Below are 25,768 nucleotides of genomic sequence, written 5' to 3'. Positions count from 1 at the left end.
AAGTGTTTTCTCTTCTTCCTCCTCCTCACTTTTGAATATGGCTTAGTGCCACATGCAGAGGGCTTAGACACTCCTTGCTGTGACGCTGCACCTGCCCAAGCAAAGTCTCTTCTGTGCTGTTCCTGCTCACGTGCAACTGGCAGCAAATCTCTCATCCCCCTGCCCTCTTCCCTGAGCACAGGCTATGTGTAGCTACTACAGCTATTTCCTACAAATAAGGAGGTAACTATTACACTAGGGCCACTGGAAAGATTCCACTCCAGTCTGGGTCTAGAAGAAGAGCAGGCTTTTGTGACCATCTTCTTTGATCTGTCCAGCTACTTGAGTACAAGATGGTGGCTGAGTCCCAGCATCCACTACCACAGCTGTGGCCCCACTGGCTGGAAAGATTCCTCCAAAGTGTGTGTGTGGGTCTGCAAATCTAGTCTCTGCCTCGGAGGAGCAACCTGACCCATAGGAAATGCAAGAGCACCAGGGTCTGCTTAGACTCACCCCCTGCTTCTCACTATCCTATATACAGTATGTCCTTAGATGGCCAAGGCAGAGGCCTGAGAGCATCTGATGAAAGACAGGTGAGGGAGAGAAGACCACAACTGCCAGCCTCCATCATCTCAGGAAAGTGACAGCATCTCAGAGGCGTGAGTACCTGAACTCACTGGCCAGCAATGGCCACTGGATGCAGGAGAGCCTTTCTGCTACCTGCAGTGTGGAACCCCTCTAGGACACCTCCCAGGACAGCAGGACTAGGTTCTTAGGGGCGATCAAATAACGTAAAAGAAAAATGGGTTGCAGGAATACACAGTCCTGGCATGTGTAGCCCTGTGCACTAGGAAGGAAGGAGAAGAGGGATGAGGTTTGACATTGTAAGAGCATTGCTTTATTGATTACAGAATTTACAAAACATCTATATTCTAAGATTAAACAGTACAGAAGGACAGAAGAGAAACCAAGAGACCATTTGCTTTCCAGTTGCTCTGTTCAAACTATTTCTTGAGTTTTTAACATTGCAATCCCATACTATTTCTCATTTTCTATAGCACAAAGTTCCATTATTCATTCTTATAGATCTGTCTTCCACAGAGGCAACACTGTCCAGCCTTTATAATCGGTTCATTGTTTACTTCTAGCCACTCAAAAGTTAATTTAAATCAAAATGCACCCTTTTCTGAAGACCATTATAAACATTTAAGAGAATCTACGCTAGCTAGTGAGCAAAGGTTAAAAATCTACTTCCCATTTAGTCTATTCCTTTGGCATAATAAAGCAAACTATGACAGAGTGAACGTTACTTATAATGTCACATTCTCAGTGTAAGCTGTAGTCTTAGCATCCCTTGGATGAAGTAAGAGGACGCAGCTCTGGAGCTCCACCATTTTACGTTGCTATTCAGAAGTCTTGGTGCTATACGCAATCACAATCTCTATTGGCTGCTGCTTTTTTTTTTCCACAGATTGTATCAAAGTTTTATAAGGAAAAATTACATAACTGAATTTGATAGCAGCTCTTTCATGATCATAAATTAAAAATAAAAGCTGTTTGCTAATCATGCTGTTTAGAAATCTAGCTCAAGAAAGAATCTGTCACTGTGGCCTCTTGAAAATGGGATCATGCTTCCCCCCCCCTCTTTTTCTTTTTTAAATACATGTGAGGGGAGGATTCTTCCAGGGTTATCATCAAACCATCATAGCCCATATGTCCTCCTGCGTAAACCTACAGAGAAGTGTGCCATCAGAAACAGTCTTTTCTCCTGGGACCGTGGGTGGAGAAACTAGAGCAGGAAATGGGAAGCTGAGAGAGAAGCAACCACATTAACCCAGCCCTTGAGTCTGGCGCTCTGCTTCTCTGCCTCTGTCAGTCCCGCCGGGAGAGCATCACTGGACTGGGAGCTGCTCTGCCGGCTAAATCAGCACCATGCTCCGTGGCCTCTCTGGGGTGAGGGACAAATAAAAGCAGAGGCTGTTAATGCTGTATAAGGCACACGTGGTTTGCAAGGTAACATGACAGAGAGGGTGGATTTGGGTACTTTCCCCGCCCTCAGTAGCATTTCCCAACAGAAGCAACCCCAGCAAAACCATCAGGATGGATCAGAGAGAAAAGTACTGTTAAAAGAGTGCAAATTCAGCATCACCTGGTCCTCAGTTGCTCCTTTTCTAGGGAATTATTAAGAGCGATCATCCTCTGGGGGTGATTCAGCACTGCACGGTGTTCCTGTTGAGGGGGGAGCTGTTGCTGGACAACTGGGCTGTTTTGAAGAGCTGCTCGTGAGCTGCCCGTGTTCCCCTGCAGCCAGATACCCAGCTGCTTCACCCTGTTTCAGCTGGAGCCATAACTGCAGCAGGGGACATGTCATTTTTTTGGAAGGCTACTGGGAAGACTAACAGACCAGGGATGTAATGTTTCCAGCTGAGGCACTCACTCATCTCCACAGATCCTCCCCGTCAGATATCGGCGTGAGACTGGAGACGGTCTGTGGCAAACAACAACTCTATAGCACTACATGGTGTCAGGAGGGCGGAGGAGAGCACCATTACCTGAAACAAGGGGGACAAGAAATGAGTCAAAATTAAGAGAACCATCGCTAATGAGCCATGACTATGAACTGTTTGCTTCACCCAGCACTAGACAGTCTGTGTGTTTCTGGTGTTTACTGACAGGGCAATACAACTTGCCCAGTGAAGCTGTCTGCTCGCTAATAACTAGTTAAATCACTTTAAGGAGCATAATGACTGGTAGCATTGTATTCTTAATGAATGTGTGCTTTGACTCATTTCTACCCACATCTTACCCGGTGATTTGTTGTGACTGCCATTGTGTTTACTGCGAGGCACCAGCCGATGAAGCAGGGGTTTCCTCTCCTATAGCTCAGTTTTGAGTGACGGCCGGTCCCTTGCGGTGGAAGGTAAGGCGAGCACCGCAGAAGTGCTGCTGGCCTGCTGCGGGAGGTTACAGCCCCTGTTCAGAAACGTCTCTTTAGACCAGGCACAGCCTGTTCTGCACATCAGGACCAAGGCTCAACCTTGAGCACTGTCGGGATGCTATCGCTTACTTTTGGTCAAGTTTTTAATCCAAGACAAGTCTGATGAATGAAACCGTCACTCACTACAACCATGACACACACCTTGTTAGAACAGGTATCTGTTTTTCTAAGTGAAAAACCAGTATGCAGGTACCTAGCGTGAAGGCTTCTCTGCAGGGCAAAGCTGTCAGCAAGGAGTGAGCGTGCATGCTTTTGCTGCATGGAGCTAACTCAGGGTTGAAGTCATCGGACACTGCTCTTACAAAGGCCCAAGTTCAGTAGTGTCCGTAGGGTCAGGGCTGCAGGCAGGGACGTGGGGGCAGATTTATCTTACTAGCTTACTTGAAGCCCACTTGAACATGAACTTGCTTCTTCAGTGCAAAGCCGGGGAGAGGAAGCACAAGCATCAACAACGGAGTATGTTTCCTGGAGTAGCAATCAAACCGCTTGTGCTCTTCATCGCATGGCTTAAATGTGCAGTAGTGCTGCATTTCAACTTCTTGGTTTTTGTTCTTTCTTTCTTTCTTTCTTTCTTTCTTTCTTTCTTTCTTTCTTTCTTTCATCTTTTCACTCCAAATAATGAAAGGCATCTGGAGTTAAGTTACTACAGATCCCTTCTGTGCTGATGATAGTCTCCCCCTCACTTCTCCCCTTCCCTTGTCCTCCCACACAATCCACAGCAAACTGACACTGATTATCTCTTCTCCTTCCTATGGAGGAAAAAATCCCTGTAATTTGCAGATGCCAAAGGCTGACACTGTCTTACGTGAGAATCAGACTATAGCACAGTATGTGCTCGTCTTGTTATCGCGCAGCGTAATTCTGAAAAACGTGAGGGGACACGTTACCAAAGTTTTTTGGGTGTATAAGCCAAACATCAACAATAGCCACTGCCAGATAAAAGCAATTTCTTCTTGGAGTCCCACCACTGAACCCTGAGGGGATTTGTGCAACTAATAGCAAGTCCAGAGAGAAAAATCTGCAACTTTAACTTCTGAGAAAGGATGCAGTGAAATACAGTGGGACTTGCCTCCTTTCCCCCCAATATCTCTGAGGGCTCATTGAGGAGGATAAATGTGAATACTTGTTCCTTCATTTTTACAGAGAAGGGGGGGAATTAACCAGATAAGTAATGCCCATCTCTTCTCCAGGCATGTCTCTTCAGGACAGTGTATCATCTCCTTTGCAGACCTTCTCCTTGTTCAGCACAGCACGCCTGTCTTTGATGTTTCACCTGAAGGGCTACCCCTCCTGATGGCAGCTGAGGAGCCCGGAGTTCCCATCCTGACCAACCGCGCTGCAATGGGCAGTTCCCCCTCAGCAGAGCGCAGGGTAGGATGCAGCTAACATCTGATGATGCATCTGGAGGGGTTTATCTGTCTGCGTGCCTCAGCCACAACCACACAGACTGGGAGGAGGGAGGGTGAAACACCCACTCATGCACTTTCCCCTTTTTTACTCTCCTGATAAAGCAGGGAAAAAAAAAAATTCTTCCTTTGAAAATAGGATACTTCTCACTAGGTTAGAGGAGCTATTCACCATCCAAAACCAAATGATGCATAGGAAACGCTGTATTCCTTTGTGCTCCTCCATGAGAAATAAATTTGTCATTCACGTTCAGATGCAGAGCAGTTCTGTGGATGGAAACATGCGTCTCCTACTCCACATTTAAATGTCATTTGCCTCAACTCCAAACATCTGCTGAAGTAATCAGTGTGTCCTGTCAGTTTTTCTGTTACTTTCCTCAATTCTTTATTTTTGCACCCACACGTCTCTCCATTTCTCCAAGAGCCAATAATTAGTATAAATGTCAGTGCTTTGTTTGACTGGAAGGGACTCGGGAGGCCAGTGTTACCCTGATGCCTGAACCTGATTGCCTGAACACCACAAAAAAGCTCTGTTAAATGCTGGCTCGAGTTAGACAAATGCCTGGCTTTTTGAAAAGAGAATAATCCCAAACAGGTGGCACATATTCACAGCTATAGTGCAGAAATCCAGGTAAATCCACAACCTCATAAACTTTTTTTATATGAGAGACTTGCACAACTGCTTCTTTTCTTCTTTCTCTTCCTCCTCCTGCCTCTCCCCCAAAGTCCTTTCACCTCTAACACAGCACATTTGGACAAAGGGCAAGATGCAGTAAAAGCTTAAAATTCTTTAGGAATCTGCCTCAGAGGGTGACCTGCCGCCGGGGTTAAGCCAAAGCAAAGCAACACCAGATCTCATGTCACCGCTGTCAAGCCTCAAGTCCCTCTAGAAAGCCAGTCAAAAGTCTCCCTGCATAGTTCTCAACCAACTCACATGTTAACCCTCTGCTTATCTTTCAGGGTGTATTAATACATTTTGGGTGCGGATTAACTTGTCCATCAGTGTGTCACAACTCAATCCCCCTTCAAGATGGGAAAGAATTTTATTCGCTGTTTTGAGGAAATTAGCAATAGGCTAACTGGGGAGAAATTGTTGTTGTCAGATCAGAAAAACATCGCTAACAATGGCACTCCGTCTTGCAAAGTACTGCGTGAGACCACCTTGCAAAGACAACTAAAACGTGGAAAACACATGTCAAACCCAGGGGCTGCTCAGCCTTTGGTTGGCTCCATTTTGCTAACGATGTCTCACTAATCAAAACTGCATTCCGTAGTTGTATGTGTTTACAAGATGTTTACAAGCCACACTGGAAACTAGGCTTATGTTTATGATGCAGCTGGTTACGCAGCACTTCTTCCATCTCTCCCTGCAGGGTTTAGATTGGCCTGTATATCTGCACTACTCAGCAGGTACCTGATCGCTCATCCGCGGTTAATAACGATTTTTAACATCTCAGATGACACCAGGGCACGTCCATCCTCCTCCTCTCCTTCCCCACTCCATTCAGATGACAGCTGCTATAATCAAGTTCTGCTATCAGAGAGTGGACAAGGCAAAGACCAGCCACACGGATGCTATTGAAGCTTCTCCGTGGAAGCCATTCTCCATCCAACAGCACATCCAAGGGCCACAGAGACTTGGGGCTTTCTCCACATCACCTGCTTTAGGCTACTTAAGGCATCTAGCAGTCAGTTATCTATCAATCAGAGATACCTGGCCTGGCCCAGAAACAGTACAGCTGTATCCAGGCTGTTTCATCTTGCTCCTCAGCAATGCCAATTGACTTGTCTGGAGGATCACCATTGATATGTCACTAGGTGGTACCCAGACCCTTGGCAGGTTCCTTCTGAGCATCCCAGTACTATGCCCTGTAGATGCACTGCCAGGGAGCCTGCAGCCTTCTGGACTGCAAATATTTCTGTTTATAAAGAATACCAATAAATTAACCTTTTGAGACACAATGAAAGCTTCATCAGAATAATGCCAGTCTGTTCTGAAGTCCCCAGCCTGAGTCTGAACTTTTATTGCTGACTCTTAACATGCCAAAACCAGACCCTTGGTGCCTGAATGCTTGTTGCCTACAGATGTTTCACAGCAAAGTCCTAACACCATTCCTGTCCATGTGGCTCTGTCTTCGTGTAGGTTTGGTACCAGTGCTATAGCCAACATTGTCTGATGAATTTTCTTAGTCTTTGTTCAGATGTGAACTGTACATTTAGAGCTGTTTTTACCTGGGTACCAGGTTTGCGTGTTGCTACCAGATCCTTCACCATTTTGACCTCGGAGACTGTCACTCCACCAACCATAAATATAATCAGAAGAGGATGATCACCAGGATGAGGGCGATTCACCTGTAAAATGAAGGAAAGCATTATCTGGAGTTGCTCAGTCCAGCTCCAAACCTATGGACTGGCAGTGATCGGCTCCCTGAGCTGCTGGAGGAGGACTAATAAGGAAGCTTAGAAAGAAATATTCATAGAACGCTGGTTTACGTAGCAGCTGAAAGTGAAATCAATGGAGATGATGCCCAGTTAAAACTAATGAATTGTTTCCAGGGAAATGGAGTCTTCATGGCTTCCATTGAGACCTAGTGGAGTTTCTCATGAGGTCTGAGGTCTTCTCCCTCCATTCCTTCATTTCTTTCCTCCCTTTCCCAGAGTGGGAGGAAAGTACTTGGGTGGATGCACAGTTTGGACAGACGTATGCATGGGGCTTTAGGGAACGAGGGGTAAATTACTACCCAGCAGAAGCAAGGAGTCCAGCCTAAACATGCTAGAATCCCTGCCTGAGGTCAGCCATGGAAAGAATCGTTAAGTAATGTGTTTTCACCAGTCCAGCGAATAATCCTTTACAATTCATCCAATGAAAATAAATCAGGTTCATTACAGTATAAAATCAGTTTCTAGCTTGCTTCACTTCAGAGTTTTCAATACTTCTACAACTGGGTTGTAACTAATATAGAGAAACTTTAGCTCAAGCAAAATACTTGTTTCATTTTTCCCCAATTATCATTAAAATGGCACAGACATTCCACTTCAGTTAAGACTTTATAAAACCGCATTTTAATTTTAAACGTGAAGGTGATGCTTTACATCAGTTTCCTCTTAACCACTGCTAGAAATTTGATTACTTTGCTGTTTCCTAGTGAACTCTTTCTTTCTTGATAAAACACACTCCTCTGACAATGCCTTGCTCTGGTCTTTGGGAGTGATGTCAATGGAGCCCGTGCAATCGCTCTTGTCACACCACCTTTGAGTATGAAACACTCCAAATGTTTGGCTCTGAAAAGTGACAGTGAGAACAGTTTGATTTGCTCCTTTTTAGACTCTCCACCCCCTCTCCTTCCACAAGCGTAGGTTTTCGACACCGTTCGCTCGACAGAATGAATGTGGTCATCAACCCGTGCTTGGGCGGAGCGCAGTTCCTTTGCTTTCACCACCACTGCAGCTATCTTTGATCCCTGTGGCTCTATCTCCTCAGGGTACAGCTCTTCTCTTCCTTATTGTGGCTGCCCTATATTTAGTCTTTGGGCAGTTTTTCACCCTGCAGCTCCATCAGGCTTTCTGACTGGCAGCCTTCAGAAGAGACTCTTCCCTTTGAAGCAAGCATGGGGGGGGATGGCGTGCTCTCTCTCCAGGCTAGCTGCCCTTCGACTACACAGGGCTCCCTGTTCAGTGGCGCTCCCCAGGCAGGGAGCTCTTCAACTCCCTGGGAGTTTGAAACCAGCACAAAAAGCCTTAGACAGATCTATTAGTGAGCTGAGTGTTTATGTACAGGGTGTTTATTCCCGTAACTGCCCCCACTTTGCCAGCCATCTTCATTGAGCTGATGGCACAGATAGCATATACTACAATTCAGCAGGGTGTCCTGCAGTTCTGGTGCAATATTGAGCAATTTTTCACTCATGCCAACAGACCAAATAAATGGATATATCAGAGTTTACACAGACTTTCTTTATGCACTTTCCCACATCACACTGCTCACTTCTTACTATCTGCATATAACATAGTGCCAATCTCAAATGAAAAAAAGTCCATTCCTATTACAAACATCATGAGGAGTTTAAGTAAGACCTAAATATTTCTTGACAAAGCAGGTCAGATAGAGCTATTACTTGCTAAAATGTTAGAGTATTTAATGACATAATTGCTGTAAGCAGTGACACAAGGTTAAAGAAATAGCTGCTCACAAAGATGGTGAAGATAAAAGTTGACGAAACACTCCGCTACAGCATTTCAAGGTAATACAGGAATTACTGTTTTATTCCTTTTCATGGATCTTTGCTCTTCTTAACCCTGTCGCCACTCCGCCGTATCATGAAGCTTCTGAATGATCCAAGATGTACGCAAAGAGCTCGAACTTCAGAAGCTTGCTATTGAATAAAGCCTCTATTTCCTAATATCTTTCCTGGTGACAACAAACTCATCATAAACATGCACGCATAACATTGGACACACTGAAAGGACACCCAGTATAAGAGCATTAACCAGAAAACACAAGCTTTCATGGCAATACTAAAGAGAAAATGTCTTGACAAATCATTTCCTTCAGTCAAAATAAACCTAGATCCAAACACATGGTGCCTATATAAAACTTATTATTTTTCAGAAGACTAAAGTTCAAACCACAAATTCCAGAAATGCATATTAAAAATACCATTAGGCATGCAAACTCTAAATTAAATTAAAATTGCACTGAAAAGGGTCTTGGAATCTGTAATTTTGTTATGCTATGCACAAGTGTTTTGAAGGAGGACAATACTTTTGGTACAAAATATTTGGCTCTGTTAAGAATGCAAGTTTCTGCCAAGATTTTTTTGTTTGATAATACAACCACCCAAGGCTCTGTCTTTTGAAGGAACTGGCTGTATGTAGCTAAACACAGCTCATTTCTGTGGTACAGAAGAACTGAAATGGACTGCAACAAAAGCAACGTGTATCTTCTGGGATCCTTCTAAAGTTTAGTTGTTTTGGGACATTTCTGAGGCCTCCGAATTGTGTTTACTGTGAAATCTGAATTTTGCAAAAATCCTCAAGTGAAATTCACTTTCAGTTCACAATGCCATGCATTAAAAAAACTGGGATGGTTATCTTGGGCAATTAGAAAGACTAGTCAACAAAAAAGCAAAACCATTACATGGAGTGAAGATGCGTGAAGGAAGAAAGAAGAATGGTTCCCTGAGCTAGCACAGCATCTCAGCTGGACATCACCCTTCTCTCCAGCTCTGAGCCCACCGCGACCGCATTTCCTCAGGATGCTGGTGGTTAGAGGGCTCTTTGCTGGTACATGTGTCTGCGTGGAGGAAAGGGAGAGGAGGAGGTGGGAAAGTAGGGTGATAGCGGTCAATAAAACTCTAAAACTGAAGCAGGAAGGGGTTGAAGGACAGGTTTGTTCTCATGGCAGCTCATAAAACACAGCCTTTTCCTCTGAGGAAAGTCAGCAGAAACAACTTCTGCCCTGCAAGGGCTATCTCTGCCAACCAGGACACCAGCACCAATACACCTGGTATTTATGACCAACCAGGAACCGATTCATTTAGATGAACAACTGAAAAATTGATCACCAGAAACTAGACTGCCATGCAAACCACTTGGTATCAATGATACCAAGCTCAGATCCTCACGAACCATGTGTGCTCTAGAACAGCAGTCAAAACAGGAATCCTTGTGCAGGGAGGCCTTTTCCCTTCACCCTCCCTAAGCTTCAAAACAAACACATCCATCAAAGAAACAACTTGTGGATGAGACGTATCTTTAAAAGTCTGTTCTGGATGAACATGTCTGAGTCCATCACTTACCAAAGCATGTTTATGTGAGTTGGCATTTATATTCAGGCATTGAGGAAGAAATAAAAATGTAAGGAAGCTAATGAAATAATTACAGTGCTGAAGGTGGAGAAGATCCTCTTGTGTAAGAAATACAGGCTGGTCAGAAACTCATTCATGTAATAAGCAAGCACTTGCTAACGAGCCAGGCTACAAACTAAATGAGCAAGCGTGGACACATTTGTGAGGTATGTGATGATGCCTATGAAATATTCATCCTATGCAAGGTTCACTTGCTCATCTGTTATATATTCCTTACAGTAGGATATTTTTCTTACTAGCAGAGATGCAGGTGCTTACAGGTACATACTGCAGTAATATACTTCATACTCATGCATAATAGTCTTGAATGGAGAACTCAGGATATGCAGGAAGACAGAGCTGAATGTACAGCACGCTAGCTACTCCACACTTCACCTGTGTAGACATTTAATGAACACTTAGCATAGGCTAATTTGTAAAGCAGAGTAAGCTCTTGTAGAAAGACTGTCTTAAAACATGCTAAGAGCATCCACAAGGCAATTTCTGACTAACAGGCTTCCTTCGTCCCCACTGGAAGTTGAACCTGATGAAGTTACAGAAAAGGCACTGAATATGGAGCTCCTCTGACAACCTTCCTTCCCTGTGAGACCTCACTGTTCATACTTAGTTCTCTCCTATCTCAAGGCTGCTCGGTGTCCTTAAAATCCTTTGATGAGGTGCCTTGCAGAATGCCTTTTGGAAATCCAGGTAGGTTATATGAATTTGCACTTGCTTATCAATTGACTTGTTGTGTGTCTCTGAAGAGCTCCAAAAGCTCTGTGAGGTAAGACTTCCCTTTAGCAAAGCCACATTGCCTCCTCCCAGACATATCCTTGTTTAGGTGTCCAGCATCACCCTTATTTAGGTGTCCAGTCTGCTCCATTCCTCTTGTTTTGTTCAGCAGATGCTACCCACCTGTGTACTGTACCTGCTATGTGGTGCCTCAAGCTATTCCCAGCCCCCCTGCAAGGATTTACCTCTCCTAACCACCCCTGAAGTTCTGCTGAACGATATCAACTCACATACATAAAATCAACTACTGCCATATGATGCTAGACCTCAGGAAAATATTACAGATGAGTTTGGGAAGCCTGGTTTACCTTCATGAACATGCTGAATCCAGTTTTAAGGAGATCGGTGAGGCCTGATGACATGTGCTCAATATCAACAGGATCAGGTCGATCAGCATTACAGATCTCTTCCACCACCTGTTTCAGCAGCGGTTTGTAAGAAGCCTGCACAAAAAGAACAACACATTGTGGGTAAAGCTGTTTAGATTTGCTGTAATGTTCTTCTAGACATTTTATTTCCATTAAAGGTAACAAAAATAATTATCCTAGAAAGGAAAACATTCAGAGAGTTAAAAAATTATCGAAGCATCTTTGTGACCTTGACCGCAAATGGCACAAACAGCATCAAACTGGAAAGCCAGGAAGACAGCCACACATTTATTCTGGCCCATGTGTATTATATGAGTAAAGCGAGGCAAGGAAGAAAGGTGGCTTCTAGTTCCTCTGGAATCTTTTTGGAGGTGGTACAGGAAGGGATAGCAATAGGGATGACACTCTGCTGCCCATCGTGTACCCAGAAGATCTCATTCCCTTTGTAATGATTTTCAAACACTTAAATGAAGGGCTGGAGCACCTCTCCTATGAGGACAGGCTGAGAGAGTTGGGACTGTTCAGCCTGGAGAAGAGAAGGCTCTGGGGAGATCTAATTGTGGCCTTCCAGTACCTGAAGGGGCCTACAGGAAAGGTGGTGAGGGACTGTTTATCAGGGAGTGTAGTGACAGGACAAGGGGGAATGGGTTTAAGCTGAAGGAGGGTCGATTTAGATTAGATGTTAGAAAGAAATTCTTTACTGTGAGGGTGGTGAGGTACTGGAACAGGTTGCCCAAAGAGGTTGTGGATGCCCCCTCCCTGGAAGTGTTTAAGGCCAGGTTGGATGAGGCTTTGGGCAAAGTGGTCTAGTGGAGGGTGTCCCTGCCCACACCAGGGGGGTTGGAACTAGATGATCTTTGAGGTCCCTTCCAACCCAAACCATTCTACGATTCTATGATTCTATGAAATAGGGATTTTTAGGAAGGCTTGCTTACTGACCACTCCTGCCTTCCCACGGGTGTCATGTCAGCACTGAAGCCTGGATATCAGCAGGGCTGGGAAGAGGCCAACCTGCCTGTTTGTCCCTCATGGGAGAGCAGAGCTAAGGAGTCCCTTTTAGTCCATCAGCTTCCATGGCCAGGGCACTCTACATAATACTTCCTCCTGTGGAAAACCTTGAGGAAAATAAGTCAAACAACCCCACCGATATCCTGCATATCAGAGCTTCAGAGAAGTTTGGGTCCAGGAAAAGTGGAACATGTAAAGGTACAAATGGTCAGTATTCTGGAAGATCCACTTCCAATGGATCCACCTTGCATCCTCTTCAGGATCCTGTGCTGAACAGGAATTAGTAGCCTAGAAATTTCCACATTGCCATACTGAGGTTTAAACCACTCTGCCATCCTGAAAAAGTTTCTAAGAGAAAAAGTTTAGAGACTTGTGGAAAGATGCTTTTTAATGAAAAGTCGACCGTACTTGGTTTACACATGGAGTTTTGTTTTGCTGCTTTCAACTTTGCCCAAATTGCAATGGAATCACAATCATGTCAGGAAGCACAATGGTCTTAGAAAATTAGCAGCTTTCAAATTAGCACATTTGTTTTCCTTTGAGACCAGCTCAGGTATACATCATCCCTTAGATTTCTTACAGGAATTGAATGTAACATCATTGATTTTGTAAAGATGATATCTACAAGAGACCTCATTGAAGACAAACATAAAAACGGATGGAAAATAAAAAGCAAGCTGCTTGGCTTGAAACTAAAATTTTCTGGAGTAATTAAAGAAATGGTTTTCATCCAACTCTTTACACTGAGAAACAAAACTTACAGTTTTTAAGTACAATCCTGTCAACAAAGATTTATACAACTCGTCTAGTTCTTCTCACAACACGTGCATAATTTTTAATTGAGCCAACAAAGCAAATTACAGCAGACATGAACTGCAGGATCTTTTAGGAGAACATGCCAAGATTTGTGTCAAATCTAGTCATGCAATAAACAACTGTTTGAAAATACACATGCAGGCTTGAAGTCCTATGTATAAAAATCTGTTTAATATCTTCATAGATGAGGAACAGAAAGACATTAGGAATGAAGTATTTTTGGAGTAGAGATCAAATCACAGTTAAGCAGAGAGGCTTACTGCATGAAATTAAAGGAAAAATATTATCTGACTTCAGACAAAACTATGTACTCAAAAGATGTTAAAAATGTGCTATGATTTTGCACGTCTGAATTTTCAGCACCAAAACTCAGTGCCCTTCAAAATGATCCAGTTCGGCTACATAGATACTAAAAGGCAGATACTATGATCACTTACCTTTTTTTAGCTATGATAGTTTCAAATATTTTCAAAATCTTTTATGACTTGAAATTCACCTATTAAACTTTTAGGGAGGTTTTACTTTATTTTTTAACACAATCCCCAATAGCTGCATTGATTTCTAACTCATATAATGAAACTTCTATCAAGTTTTTAAATTTTGATGGGGCACAAATTGTGTTTAAAACAGTTGTTAAAAACCTTGACAGCTATGGGACATACCTCAGACATGACTATAAGGAGAAAAGGAGAGAGAAAAAGAGAGAGAAAGAGAGAACGAGAAAAGGAGAGGAAGGGATGGAAGGAGGGAGAAAGGGATGGAGGAAGGGAAGGAGGGAGGGCGGAATATACTCGAGATCTAGACGAAAGGAAAAGAACAGCAGTTACAAATCAGGAAAATGAATACTCTCCTCTTGCATGGCCCCTGCATGAACTGGTTTGATAACCTGATGAAAACATCCATCATTTTATGTAAGACACATAAACTTCAATGCTACAACAAGTGCTTCTAAGAGGCTATCCAATTCCCACTTACTTATCGATAGAAATCTTTTTTTGAGTCTCAACAAGAAATGGAGGCTTCCCAGCTCCTAACAGATAAAGCGGAAAAACACCTATAGGCTAAACCCATTCCCATAGCACTAAGCCGGGCAGGAATCCATACGGCCATGGGAAGAGCATTACTTCTCCACAGGAGCTGAACTGATTGCACACAACCCATGTATTGACAGCTGCCAGTCAAAAGAGAGGTCCATTTGTAGAGAGCTGTATGTATGATGGAAAAAACCGTATTGCCTGCTTATTTCTGCTACTCTCAACCTCCTGAACTGCCCTCAGCAGAAGGTCGGTCCTATTCAAGCTATTAAATCCATCGCATGGCCAGATTAGGGGGCTGCAAGGTGTTAATACATCCCCTGCTGCGTTCCAACACTTAGCCCTAAGCAAACAACCTGGGTTACATCCAAAGAACATACTGATGCTAATTACACTTCCAGGAAACTTTTAGAGGGTATTTTCTTATCATCTGACTGACTCCCCACTGAACTGTATTAAATGTTTAACAATTTTCCCCATTTCAGACACCAGACTGGTCCTAAGTGCCAGGAGACTTCAGTAACAGGTTTTTTCCACCTTAGATTTCCAGCAACATTTTGCAACACTCCTGATTCCTGTTGTTACAAAGCATTGCTTAATTTGAACTACATCCCTTTGCTGGTCCACAGCATACCTGTGAGTTTGGAAGGATTTTTTTCTGGCTCAAGGCTGTAATCAAAGTTTTACAGTCTCTCTCTAAATCACTGTATGTGCTTTCCATTGTAAAACTCTGTTTTTAACTGAAAAAACCCCCACACTTCGGGGGAGACAGAGAGAGAGAGAAAAACCACTGTATATTAGTCCTGATGACCTATAGTAATGTCATATTTCATGTGTTCATAGTACAGAAACAAAAGCTGCATTATTCAACTATTTACAAATGGGCCTGCCTCTCACACTTGCAGAGATGGGAGAGAAAATACACAGAAATATAGTTGCTGTATGGATGCAGGCATCCTGCTTTGCTATGCCATGAGTGGTCTCAGTCCAGCACCATCTCGACCCAGCCCTGCCTGTCATGGTGCTGCAGAGCAAATCCCAAATTTCTTCCTCAGACAGTTCTTTGTTTACATTGATATGGATATGCCTGAGTTTAGATGAAGAACTTGAGGAAGTTCTTGATGATTAGGTCAATTATAAGATCTGTACTTAAATATCTTCCACATGGGCAAAACATATATAGGATTAGCACGTCAGCAAAATTAGTGCTGTAATTTTGACAGCATGCTAGAGAAATAACATACGCAGGGAAAAGAAAGATCCACTTGCCTGGTGGGTGTTGTTGCCTGGATTATGTATGGAATTAAACTGTTTCATATGCATTCGAGCTCTTGCAATATCCCTGAGGGACCGAAAGATATCGTCCACCGCATCTGTCGCTTTCTGAGATGTCAGGTTCAGTGACGAGTCACAGCCTAAAGAAATAAAGAAACGTGGAACTGAGCTAGTGAAAAACTTTCAAGTGTTTTGATAATAAGCAGTAGGAAAAGGATAACTGAGAGGCAATTTTAAATTATTTTCATCATGTTATATTCTAGAAACTCAAGGGCTTGTTAGGCAGCGTGTTCTCAGCATGGCATAAGACTCTGCAGCTAAGCAAGAAGGCATAAATCCTAGACAGCAAGCAAAGTGAACAGCACCTCTCTGACCACATTTGTAAAATCATACAGCAACTTCAGCAGCGCAGGGTATGTTTTGGTCTCCACAGCAAACAGAAGATCCCATGCTAGCAGGCCCTGAAGAAGAGCCCCATGTGGAACGGAGCCAGCTGGTTTGCTGGTCTCCTTGGGGCGTAACAGCCATGAAGCAGGTAATTGCTCCTCAGGCATCGTACCCAGGCACTGGCTGGCAGCCTGCTGACTCCAAATGCATTTCCTACCTTTGCAACAAGGAAAATGGGCTGTGCTAAATACAGAGGAAATGATATCTACGCACTGCTAAGAGCTGTATTGCCATAAAAAAGTCCTTATCCCTCAAAGTGGCACAGTTACTACTTTTAATGTATTTTCCCAAAGCACTTCTGCTAAGATATGATGGTTATCTTCCACCGAGGCCAAACTCCATTTAAAGGACCACGTAAAAGGTCCCTCCGGGTGGCCAGGCAGTGCCTCAACAAAGAGAAATTCTTAACCTGGTCTCCATACCCCTCACCACAGGACCTATGTTGCACAGAGGTGTAGAATAAATTCTCAGCTGACCGGCTGATGAGAATTATCCAAGTGAGAGATAACTGGGTCACCTGGTATTTGTATTGCCCTGTCAACACAGCTCTACACCTTTTGACATCTCTGCCCACCTCTCTTCTCGCTTGACTCTTTGTCGCTGTGGTGGAAGATCCAGTACAAAATAACCCTTCTTGCCACATGCACACACAAACACACACTCACTCCTGCTTATCTCCCGTGTCTTCTCAGGGGGATGCCGCTGTAGCGGTTTGTGTGTCCAGCCCCCAATCCTGCAATCAGTCCTGCACCGGCAAACCTCTATGTCTGCGTAGAATCCTGCAGAGAGGATGGGGCCTCCCCACAGGTCCCAGCACCCGCCGTGATGGTGTCTGGATTTTTTGGGGGGGATTTTTTCTGAACAAACTTTCCTCTACAACTGACAGAAGATGGAGTTCTCATGCACCAAAGGAACATCAGAACAGGCAGTATAAATTTTCAAAATTCACAGAGAAGTCCTAATGGTTAGCTAATCTGGATCACTCATTCACATCTTTGCATTCTGTACAGCAGAATAGATATATATAATATATACACATACACACACACTCATAGAGGTCTGAAGCTATTCCTACAATATAGTAATTAGACACTGAGCTGTCATTTGTCTGAGTATTATTTGTTGAAATGCTCCAAGTCAGATGCCCAGCTGGTGCAGCAGAACAGAAAAAATGACTGTACAGGGCTACATCGGACCAAGCTGCTGAGGACTGATGCCATTATATCCCACAAAGCAACAAAGCGGACACGAGCTGGGTTTTGGTGACTCCCATGTTGTAATTCTAAGACAGCCACTCATATATTTTTGGACAGGGCTCTGGAAGTTATTAATTTATTTTTTTAAAGGAGTGCAAAATAACTTAGATAAATATTTTTGTTGTTATGCATGTACAAGATCTGCGTGCTCTGATACTCTGACTGACCGAAGTTTTTCATTTGGCAGAGGAGCCTGTGTCTTGTCAGTGAAAGCCTTGAACACGAACCCCACTCTGCAGTTCATTATCCCGCTCCACTGGTGCTCTTGAAATCAGAGAGATGGCTCCTGCGAGTGATCTTGTGCTGGTTTATGTGCAGGGGAATGGTGTCCAACAGCTGAAAAAAGTGAAACTGAACACCTCCTGGGCAGATGAGGTCGATAAATAGAATCTGCGGTGACAAATCCTGGTTTATACTTATCACTAGCACAGGCAAAATAGTCAGAGGAGATCTTGTATTGTCAGTGTGCATTTACCCTGCCCATGGGAAAACATAGGAATGAGAAAATGAGGCAGTCCCTGTAGCTCCCAACTCAGAGGCTGTGCGTATTTAACAGTAAACATTTATAAAATATTTTGCAAAGGAAAAATAAAATGAAGAGCCAGATCTCATTATTTTCTTCTCTCTGAGAAACAAGCTTTCTCTGTTTTAGCCACATGAGAGAGAAGTAGCTCCTAGCTAATGTAAGTAGTTAAATTTTATTTGTCCTCTCTTCAATTCTTTCTCAGCAAAAGCCACTGCTTTTAGCCAAGCCACCTCTGCAATGTTTCCTTTCACTAGCAAACACAAGTCCCAAGAGTTGAACAAGTTCAGGCAAGGTAAAAATCACATCAAGTTTGATTTGCTTTGGACACTCTTCTTTTTTTCTTAATTGTTTATTTTCTTGGACCATTCAAAAGTCTTTTGTTTTGGCCCTACAGTTATTTTTCGCATGAAAAGAAATATTTGTTTTCTTCTCCCATTGGCATCACTTCTCTCTCACTCTCTTTTTATTTTAACAAGATTCTTTTGACCAAGAAGTTGCAAACCAGCTTCTCACTGCCCACTTCCGCAACTGCAGGGCAGCTTCCAGTGGACATGGTCTGGCTTCGTGGCTGGAAGCCCCCAAGATGCTCCTCACCTTGCCTGGCCCGGTGCATCCCACTTTTTGCTTTTTCTTACCGAGTCAATCTTCTCTTGAGCAATTTCTTGGCGAAGCGCAGCCTCTCATCACTCACCACTCGAACCTCATTGCCAGGGAAATGCTGTCTGGAGCTCGGGCTTTGCTTTACAGCTTGTGCTGACACACTCGTGGGCTGGAGGAGGCCACGAAATCATTCACCCTCACCATCTGTTTAACAGGCCATATCGCTTCATCAGCATCGCCCCAACCAAAACAAGAGCCCTTGCGTGCCGTGCAGTGTGCCAGCAGCTCCTCACGCTCCATGTTCAGCCGTGCCTCCCCCCAGACCGGAGTTTATATCTCAAGGAGCACTGGCTCAATGTGTGCTTCCAGTCTCCATGCTGGAGCACGGTGCTGGACCCAGTTTGGAGCAGGGGGGCACTGGGAGTTGAAGCTCCAGTCCGGTGCTAGTTGAAGGCTGACCAGATGGAGGGAGAAGAGGTGTACTTTCAACGGTTTCTCTAAAATGCGGCTTCCTTGGGACTTCCGATCAAGAAAAATCATGTGTCTGGGGAAGTTGTGGCTCTCTTTTTCCAGACTGACATCCAGTTCTTCTTTTTTTAAATATATATGAAAAAAAAAAGGTTTCTTTACAATCTTATTGTTGAGATTAGTAACAAAAATCTCCAAAGGCTGCTGCGTACCTGTTGCACTGCAGTAGGTTTGCAGAGGGGAGCCAGGTTTCCCTCCAGCCTGGAGAACAACAGAAGCTTGTGTTGTACAAATGGCAAGCGGCTACAAATCACCTCCCGTTCACACTTTCCCCGTGAATGGGGCTGTGTGCGCATATGGAGAGCAGAACACAATCCCTCTTCTCTGCTGCTCCATGCTACCAAGAAATCTGCTCCTTTTACAACAATGAAGAGGTGGAATACATTAGGTGCTGCACAGCTCATGTGCTAATTAAAACAACTCTTCCTGTTACTGTTTTTTCACGGGAAGTTAGATGGCATTAGAGAGCATGCTGAATGAATTCCTTTGAATCTCAGGCCCTATTATATATGGGAAAAAGCATTTAAATGAAATTTGAGGATATAGCTTTCCTGTCAGACTTGAAGAAGCCCAATTGTGGAAAAAAGAAAATCACCATTAACCAGTGTGGGACTAAAGACTTTAAAACACATACCCAAGATCTTGGTGATATCCCAAGAAGAACACAACCCGGCTCTGCAGTAAGCAGTGCCTGACCTCACTGATATTGCTTCTGTTCTGCTTCCATTCCCTTGTGCTGAATTTGGGGGGAGTCAGACGTCAGCAGCTGCATCAAGTGCCTAACTGGATGAGACTGCCGGCCCTTATTTTTGACATACTTTTGAACTTTTTCATCAGAGAGAGCACATCTCTCTGCTATGCATCTGCATAAGCATTAGTAACAGAACTAATACATTTTCACAACAAGCTTGAAAAGAGGAGAATGGAGATGCTCTTCTCTACAGTCTGGGGGGACCCAAGAACCCAACTGGACCAGTTTTTCTGCTGATTTCTGAAATAGAAAGGAAAGTACTTTAAGAAAAGTTCACAGACATTGTGAACCCACAAGATCTGTAATTATATAGTGGCATGTGATTCATTATTCCCTCCCTGAATGCAACAAATGAGAATTTCAGACCTGTGTATCAGAAAACGTTTCACTGTGCTTTGTCTCTTTTGGTGTGTGGGCCAGGCATTATAAACAAACTTGTTCTTTCTCTAAAGCAGTGTTATAATTATTAATACTTTGTGAAGGTCTTTGATACTTCCAAGACATCATGGAAAGGCTATGATTCGTACAAAGTTAAAAATTTAGGAAAGCTGAAAGTTTACCACTCCACTCTGTTTTATTGGTATTAACTTAGGCTTGAGAGCCTTAGGCTCTCTCAGTAGCCCATTTACAGAAATAAACCAATATAAAGCCTGCAACCCCTGGAATGGAGCTGGCAGAGTAGCCAAGCTGTTTTAGAAGCACACACTGAAGCATGGACTAAACCAGAAAATTGGTACTTCGAAGAAAAGAAAATCCAGCATCAGGATTGCATTATGAAAGCTATTTTCTAGATATGCAGAGTTAATTTGCTTGTCAGTGAAAGACAGAGAAAGAACAGAGATATAGGGTGCCTTCAGGGTCAGAACTCAAAATACAGCACTATGATATTAAACTAATGAAAATCTTCTATTTTTATACTTTAGATGATAGCATAGCAATAGGGGCCCTTCTTTTTCTAGCAGATAAATCTAAAAGCATGTATATGCATACCCACAGCCATATGTTTTATAATACTTTTGATGTATTCATGCATTAAGATTCTTACGAAAAAGTAGGTACGAATGCATATGGTTACACAGAATTTAAAATCCTAAATCTCCACTTTGGCTTTTAAATAAGTGTCCAAACTTTAGCTGTGCTGAGCATCCAGGGATCGCACATGTATGTCTCCACGGGCAGTTCAGCACAGATCTGGTACTTATGATACAGGGACACATCCTGCGAGCTCTGGAGCTCACTGGGGAGGGATGGCAAGAGCCAGCAGAGTGCTTGGAAAGCTTGTTGCTGGCCTCAAGTGTAGGAACCTCTTCTGGAAACTGGTCTTGGGCGTGCAAGGCATGCACAACCCGCGTGGCTAAGTACTTTGCTGGATCTCAAGCTCCGAAGCTACACATGTAAAAATCTGGCCACTTACCTACATGATTAAATATGGATTTAAGACCTACCTTTGGAGAGCCTTTTTTTTTTTTTTTTTTTTAAAATTTTGGCCTCAATATCTGTCACTTGGACACTTCTACTTTACAGGAATATTTTATTGCCCTCTTCTTGCCAAAATCCAATGGCACAACCTGTAATATCAACTTTTATGAAGCACTGCAAACTTGGTACTGCAGGCTCTCATGTTACATGAAATTAAACCTGTCAATTCAGTGAACAATTACAGGGAAAAACTGCAGCACTTACTAGAATAAATTACAGAAATTAATTGCAGGAGGAATTTGAGTTAGGCTCAGATGTGCTTTCTGAAGGAAATTAATGTAACAAATTCATTAGGGAACCATTCCGTTGCTCCCTCAAGTAGTCCATATATTAATTAAAAAACCACACATGTTAATAAAGCTATGGTAAATACTCTGTAAGTCTAATAAGGCCTCCCAATAATGGTCTTGCAAGAACTCAGTAAAACTCCAGGTTTTACTAAACGATACAGAGCTTTATGAACATACCACCCTAGGACCTATACGATCAAATCTCCTTAGTCTTCTGCAAGTTATTCTCAGCAACCCTCCTTTTGTCTTCAGACTGGTGGCTGCACTTTGGCAAGGACAGATTTTTGTTCCCATCACAGACTTTCTTGCTATTCACGCATCGGACAATACCTTTCAGTGATGCTATGAAGTTTCACCCTCGGATCTGCTGCCTCTTGCCTACTCCGTAAGGTACTCCAAGAGGAGTGAAGGACAAACCATACGTGGGGAAGAGGGACGAGGTCCATGTCCAGCTAGCAGTGGGTGAAGCAGCAAGTACTACCTGTGCGGCAAAGCCTCCCTGGCCAGCGTGCACCAGAACGGAGGAGACCTTGCACGTGTGAAACGTTACGGCTGTTCTCCACCAGAACAACTGGCATGGTGGGATATGGATGGGACCCCGCCACTGCCTTTTCTAACGTACCTACTCAGGATCGAATAGCCCTGTTTCTTCCTTTCTTTCTCCAAGCATCTACAAGCCATGTTGTGCAAGAGACCACCTGGAGCCAGACGAGCCCTTGTTGAGGCTTTGGCTTCGGTGCTGTTAATGCAGCACTTCACACTCCCTGGGCTGAGGAAAACGGTATGCAAAGAAAAGTGTTCCTAAGCAACTGTGTCTAAAGCCCTTCATAAACACCCTGAAGGCCCGTTTTATCTCTGCACTATGAAGCAGAAGAGCAGGGAGGATGCTCATGTAGAAGTCCACAGGAGACTAGATGCTCTACCCACGGGAGTCTAGATGCTTTACCCACTCAGTCTCAGAGGAGAACCTCGAGAAAACATAGCAAGATCTGTAAATGTCCTTATTTTTATAAAGCTTTTCGTCTTTATGTTGATTAAAAGGAATCATACTTTTAAAACATCAATGAAGTGAAAGAAGTCTTTCAGTATTTTTGTTTGATTTTTCGATCTTTTTTTTTTTTTAAGCTTGGACAATGGAAATGAACATGATCGAGGTTTTTCACATTCACAGTCCAACTTGATTGTATGTTCCTCATATTGCCAAGTCAGGCTTGCAGACATGATTGGAAAATGCTTCCTTCTGAAAACAACCGTCTCTCTTACCTAGAATTTTTAAAAATGCATGAAACAATTTCAACTCGTGGATCTAAGAATGATGGTAATGGAGAAATGTCCAAGAGACATTTTCTTTCCCAATTTAAGTCTGAGCCAAACCAGAATTCACAGTATCCTTAAACTAGTGAAGGCAGCTTTCTATAATAACGTATAGAAACATAAGATCACAACTAAAACTAATAGTTGTAATCTACTTATCAGCTACTGAAGCAAAACAATATTTTTAACAGGAAGACAAAAATAATGACATTTTAATGTTATGTGTAATTACCTGTTCAAAAAGGCCTCTTCACCCAGAATGCTATACAACAGGAGAAAAGCCATCTGAAAACTGACAAGGATAATATGCACTTGGGCTGCATTCAATGGGCTTTACTTATTGACAGATGATAATAATGATAGATTATAATAATTGCCATTTTAATTTTTCCCCCTTACTCAAATAGACAGAATTATGGCACATCCCTTAAGTACCTTTTGCTTTAAATTCACAACTATGCTCAAAATAGTATCCCTTAAAAAAATGACATAGCTTACCTTCTAAAATTAAAATTAAACTATAAAAGGATCGTTAGCCAAAACACTAGAAGGTTGTTTTCCAGGAGGGATTGGATGCAAAAGCTAAAAGCTAAATGCCAATCTCGTATTAATCTACATTGTTATGACAGTTTTGATGCTAACAGTAGGTAGAAATACACTGTAACAAGTTTACAAAGTACACGGTAGTAAGAAATGGAGCTGTCGGATAAACAGAAATATCATAGATTTCCAGTTCTTGTAATATTCGAAATTCAAGAATGAAAATCCGACAAATGACGCACCAACATTGATGCGTTTTACGTACTATTCAGCTTGTGCCACGCTGCCCAACTGGAAGAGAAATTAAACAGAGACTAAATGCCATGCTCAGTGCAAGTATGACAGCACATAAAATGTATAACAATAAACTCTCTGAAGTTGATCTATGACATTAGAGTTTATAGCTTAACTGGAATTTTAGAAGAAAAATATATTGTTCGAGTTGCACCATGCTCACTTCTGAAATCCTGATCACAGAAAGCATTCAGGTGTGAAGTCCCACTGAAATCCTGCCAGAATACCCTCAACCTTATTTTAATATCCCAACTCCCCACAAGAGAGAAATCCTACTACTCTGCTGTTACGCCAGGCAAATCATTCATTTTAAAATAAAATATGCAAAGTGATTGTAACCAAAAGTAACGTCCAGCATAAGTGGACAGTTCATGGCAATTCTTCTGCTGATTTTTAATTCAAATTTCCATTTAGTCTCTTACAGGGCTGCCTTTTTCAAAAGGCATTTTGCTGACACTGTCAATGATACGTATATTCACAGTATATGTTAATGACAGGTGAATATTCCCATTTTGTGGCTAAATTTCAAACCAGATTTGGAAAGTTTGTGGCCATGAACTGGTAGATGGATGATCTTGTAAATCACCACCCAGGAGCTCAGGCACAAGCTCAGCCTTGAATTTAGGAACCTGGGTCCTTCACACTGGCACCAAGCGTTTCGGGGAACGACACCACCTTTGCATGGGGTCCTGCTCAGCTCAGTGCAGCCTCTGAGCGACAGCACTCCCCTGCACGCATCTAATTGCTGACTGGCTGTAAAACTTACGCCCATGTTTACACTGAAAATACTAATGCTTGCTTTCACCTACTTGGTCACGTCTTCCGAGTCTCAGCCCCTTTGGACAGGGGCTGCCTGGTACCGCGTGCCCACGGGGCCTCTGAATTGGCTGGCGCCATCAGATGCTGCTACTGCCTAAATAAAAACCTAACGCCGGGCTCAGTTCAGAGCGGGTTTGCTGAGGGAACAAGAAGAAGGACTTATTGTGGCCTGCCGGGCACACGTTGATCAGAAGAGAAAGTCAAGTGGCATGTCTCCCAGGGGCTACACGCGTTAGGAGGGGGAAGGAAGGGTTGGTTCCCTTTTTTCTACTCTATCAAGCACCTGCCAGTGCATTGAAGAGAACAATTTCCAACCTGGCAGATCGTACAAGACTTTCTTTCTTGCTTCCATCAGTAGTGCAAGAACTGCAAAACTACCTCCCCAAATGTAGCACAAAGCTGCCTACAGTGTGTGAAAATGTTAATGATGCTGAAAACCGGAGAAACGTGGCTTGTGATGCTCTGCTGGAGACATGGGGTTGTACTAAGCATGGACCATATTGTACTTTTTTATGTTCCTGATGCGTCTTCTCCTGAAAATGGACATTGACACTGGACACTGAGGTGGAATATGGGGATAAACCAGGGTAAGGGCTGAACAGCTGTTCTTGTATCCTGCGAGTGAGGGTAAGTGAAGTATAACAATTTCCAGAGAAAAAGAACAGAAATATTTATGGTAAAGGGCTTCACTCCATAACATAAACTTTTTAACACATAATATTGAAAGCAACAGCCACAATTCTCCACAGCAAAATCAGGAATTCTACTTTAATGGCAACTCACCACATTGCAACTTATACATGACCAAGAACAAAAGGACTAGAAACTGGAATGCTGAAAATTTCTGCATTTACACCATGACAGCTCCTGGCCCTCACTGGTGCTGTTTCGCCCTGCTACCGCCAGCGGTACCGTGCATGTAAAAGCACATAAATGAAGTAAATGAAGTGTGAAATCTCTCTGGCATCCTGGTCTCGCCAAGGGATACCTCCAGCAAGGGGCTGGCTGGGGCTGCAGGAAAGGTCCCACAGACTTGCTCTCTCCCAGTGTGAGAGGTTTAGCATCCCACTGCACACCAGGGAGGGAAATGGGCAGTAAAGAAGCCGTGCGTGCATCCCTCGGCTGGTCACACATGTGCTACCTAGGCAGGGGGGTGTATATAGGGCACAGGTGTCCGTATTCTGCAGGCAGACAAGAATTTACGCCGAAGCGTAGCCCTCTCAAGCCTTTCCATCACAACCAACGGTGATCACGGCAAGGAGCACGTGTGGTTTAATCCATGCACAGCATCCACTTTGTGATACCGACTCAGTTGCATGGCATGCTGTGCATACAACAGACAAAACCCCATCTCTAGTGAGTCACTGTATTGATCTACTGAACAAGTGACCCGATGAGATGT

At 43.3% G+C, this 25,768-nt stretch overlaps 1 protein-coding gene across 1 annotated transcript in view; it reads right to left on the bottom strand.

Annotated features, from left to right (window-relative positions):
* Window positions 1-854: 854 nt before the first annotated feature.
* SCFD2 (sec1 family domain containing 2) overlaps window positions 855-25,768 on the bottom strand; it is a 199,710-nt gene continuing 174,796 nt past the window's right edge. Inside the window, exons 6-9 of the mRNA XM_075752170.1 lie at window positions 15,517-15,662; window positions 11,330-11,464; window positions 6,616-6,735; window positions 855-2,531 (exon numbers count right to left, since the gene is read on the bottom strand). Coding sequence (XP_075608285.1) covers window positions 2,439-2,531; window positions 6,616-6,735; window positions 11,330-11,464; window positions 15,517-15,662 — 494 coding nt within the window. The 3' untranslated portion in view covers window positions 855-2,438. The remainder of the gene's footprint in view (window positions 2,532-6,615; window positions 6,736-11,329; window positions 11,465-15,516; window positions 15,663-25,768) is intronic.

The sequence above is a fragment of the Balearica regulorum genome, chromosome 4 (genome assembly GCF_011004875.1).
Source record: "Balearica regulorum gibbericeps isolate bBalReg1 chromosome 4, bBalReg1.pri, whole genome shotgun sequence".
NCBI lineage: Eukaryota > Metazoa > Chordata > Aves > Gruiformes > Gruidae > Balearica > Balearica regulorum.
This window is presented reverse-complemented; position numbering and strand designations above follow the sequence as displayed.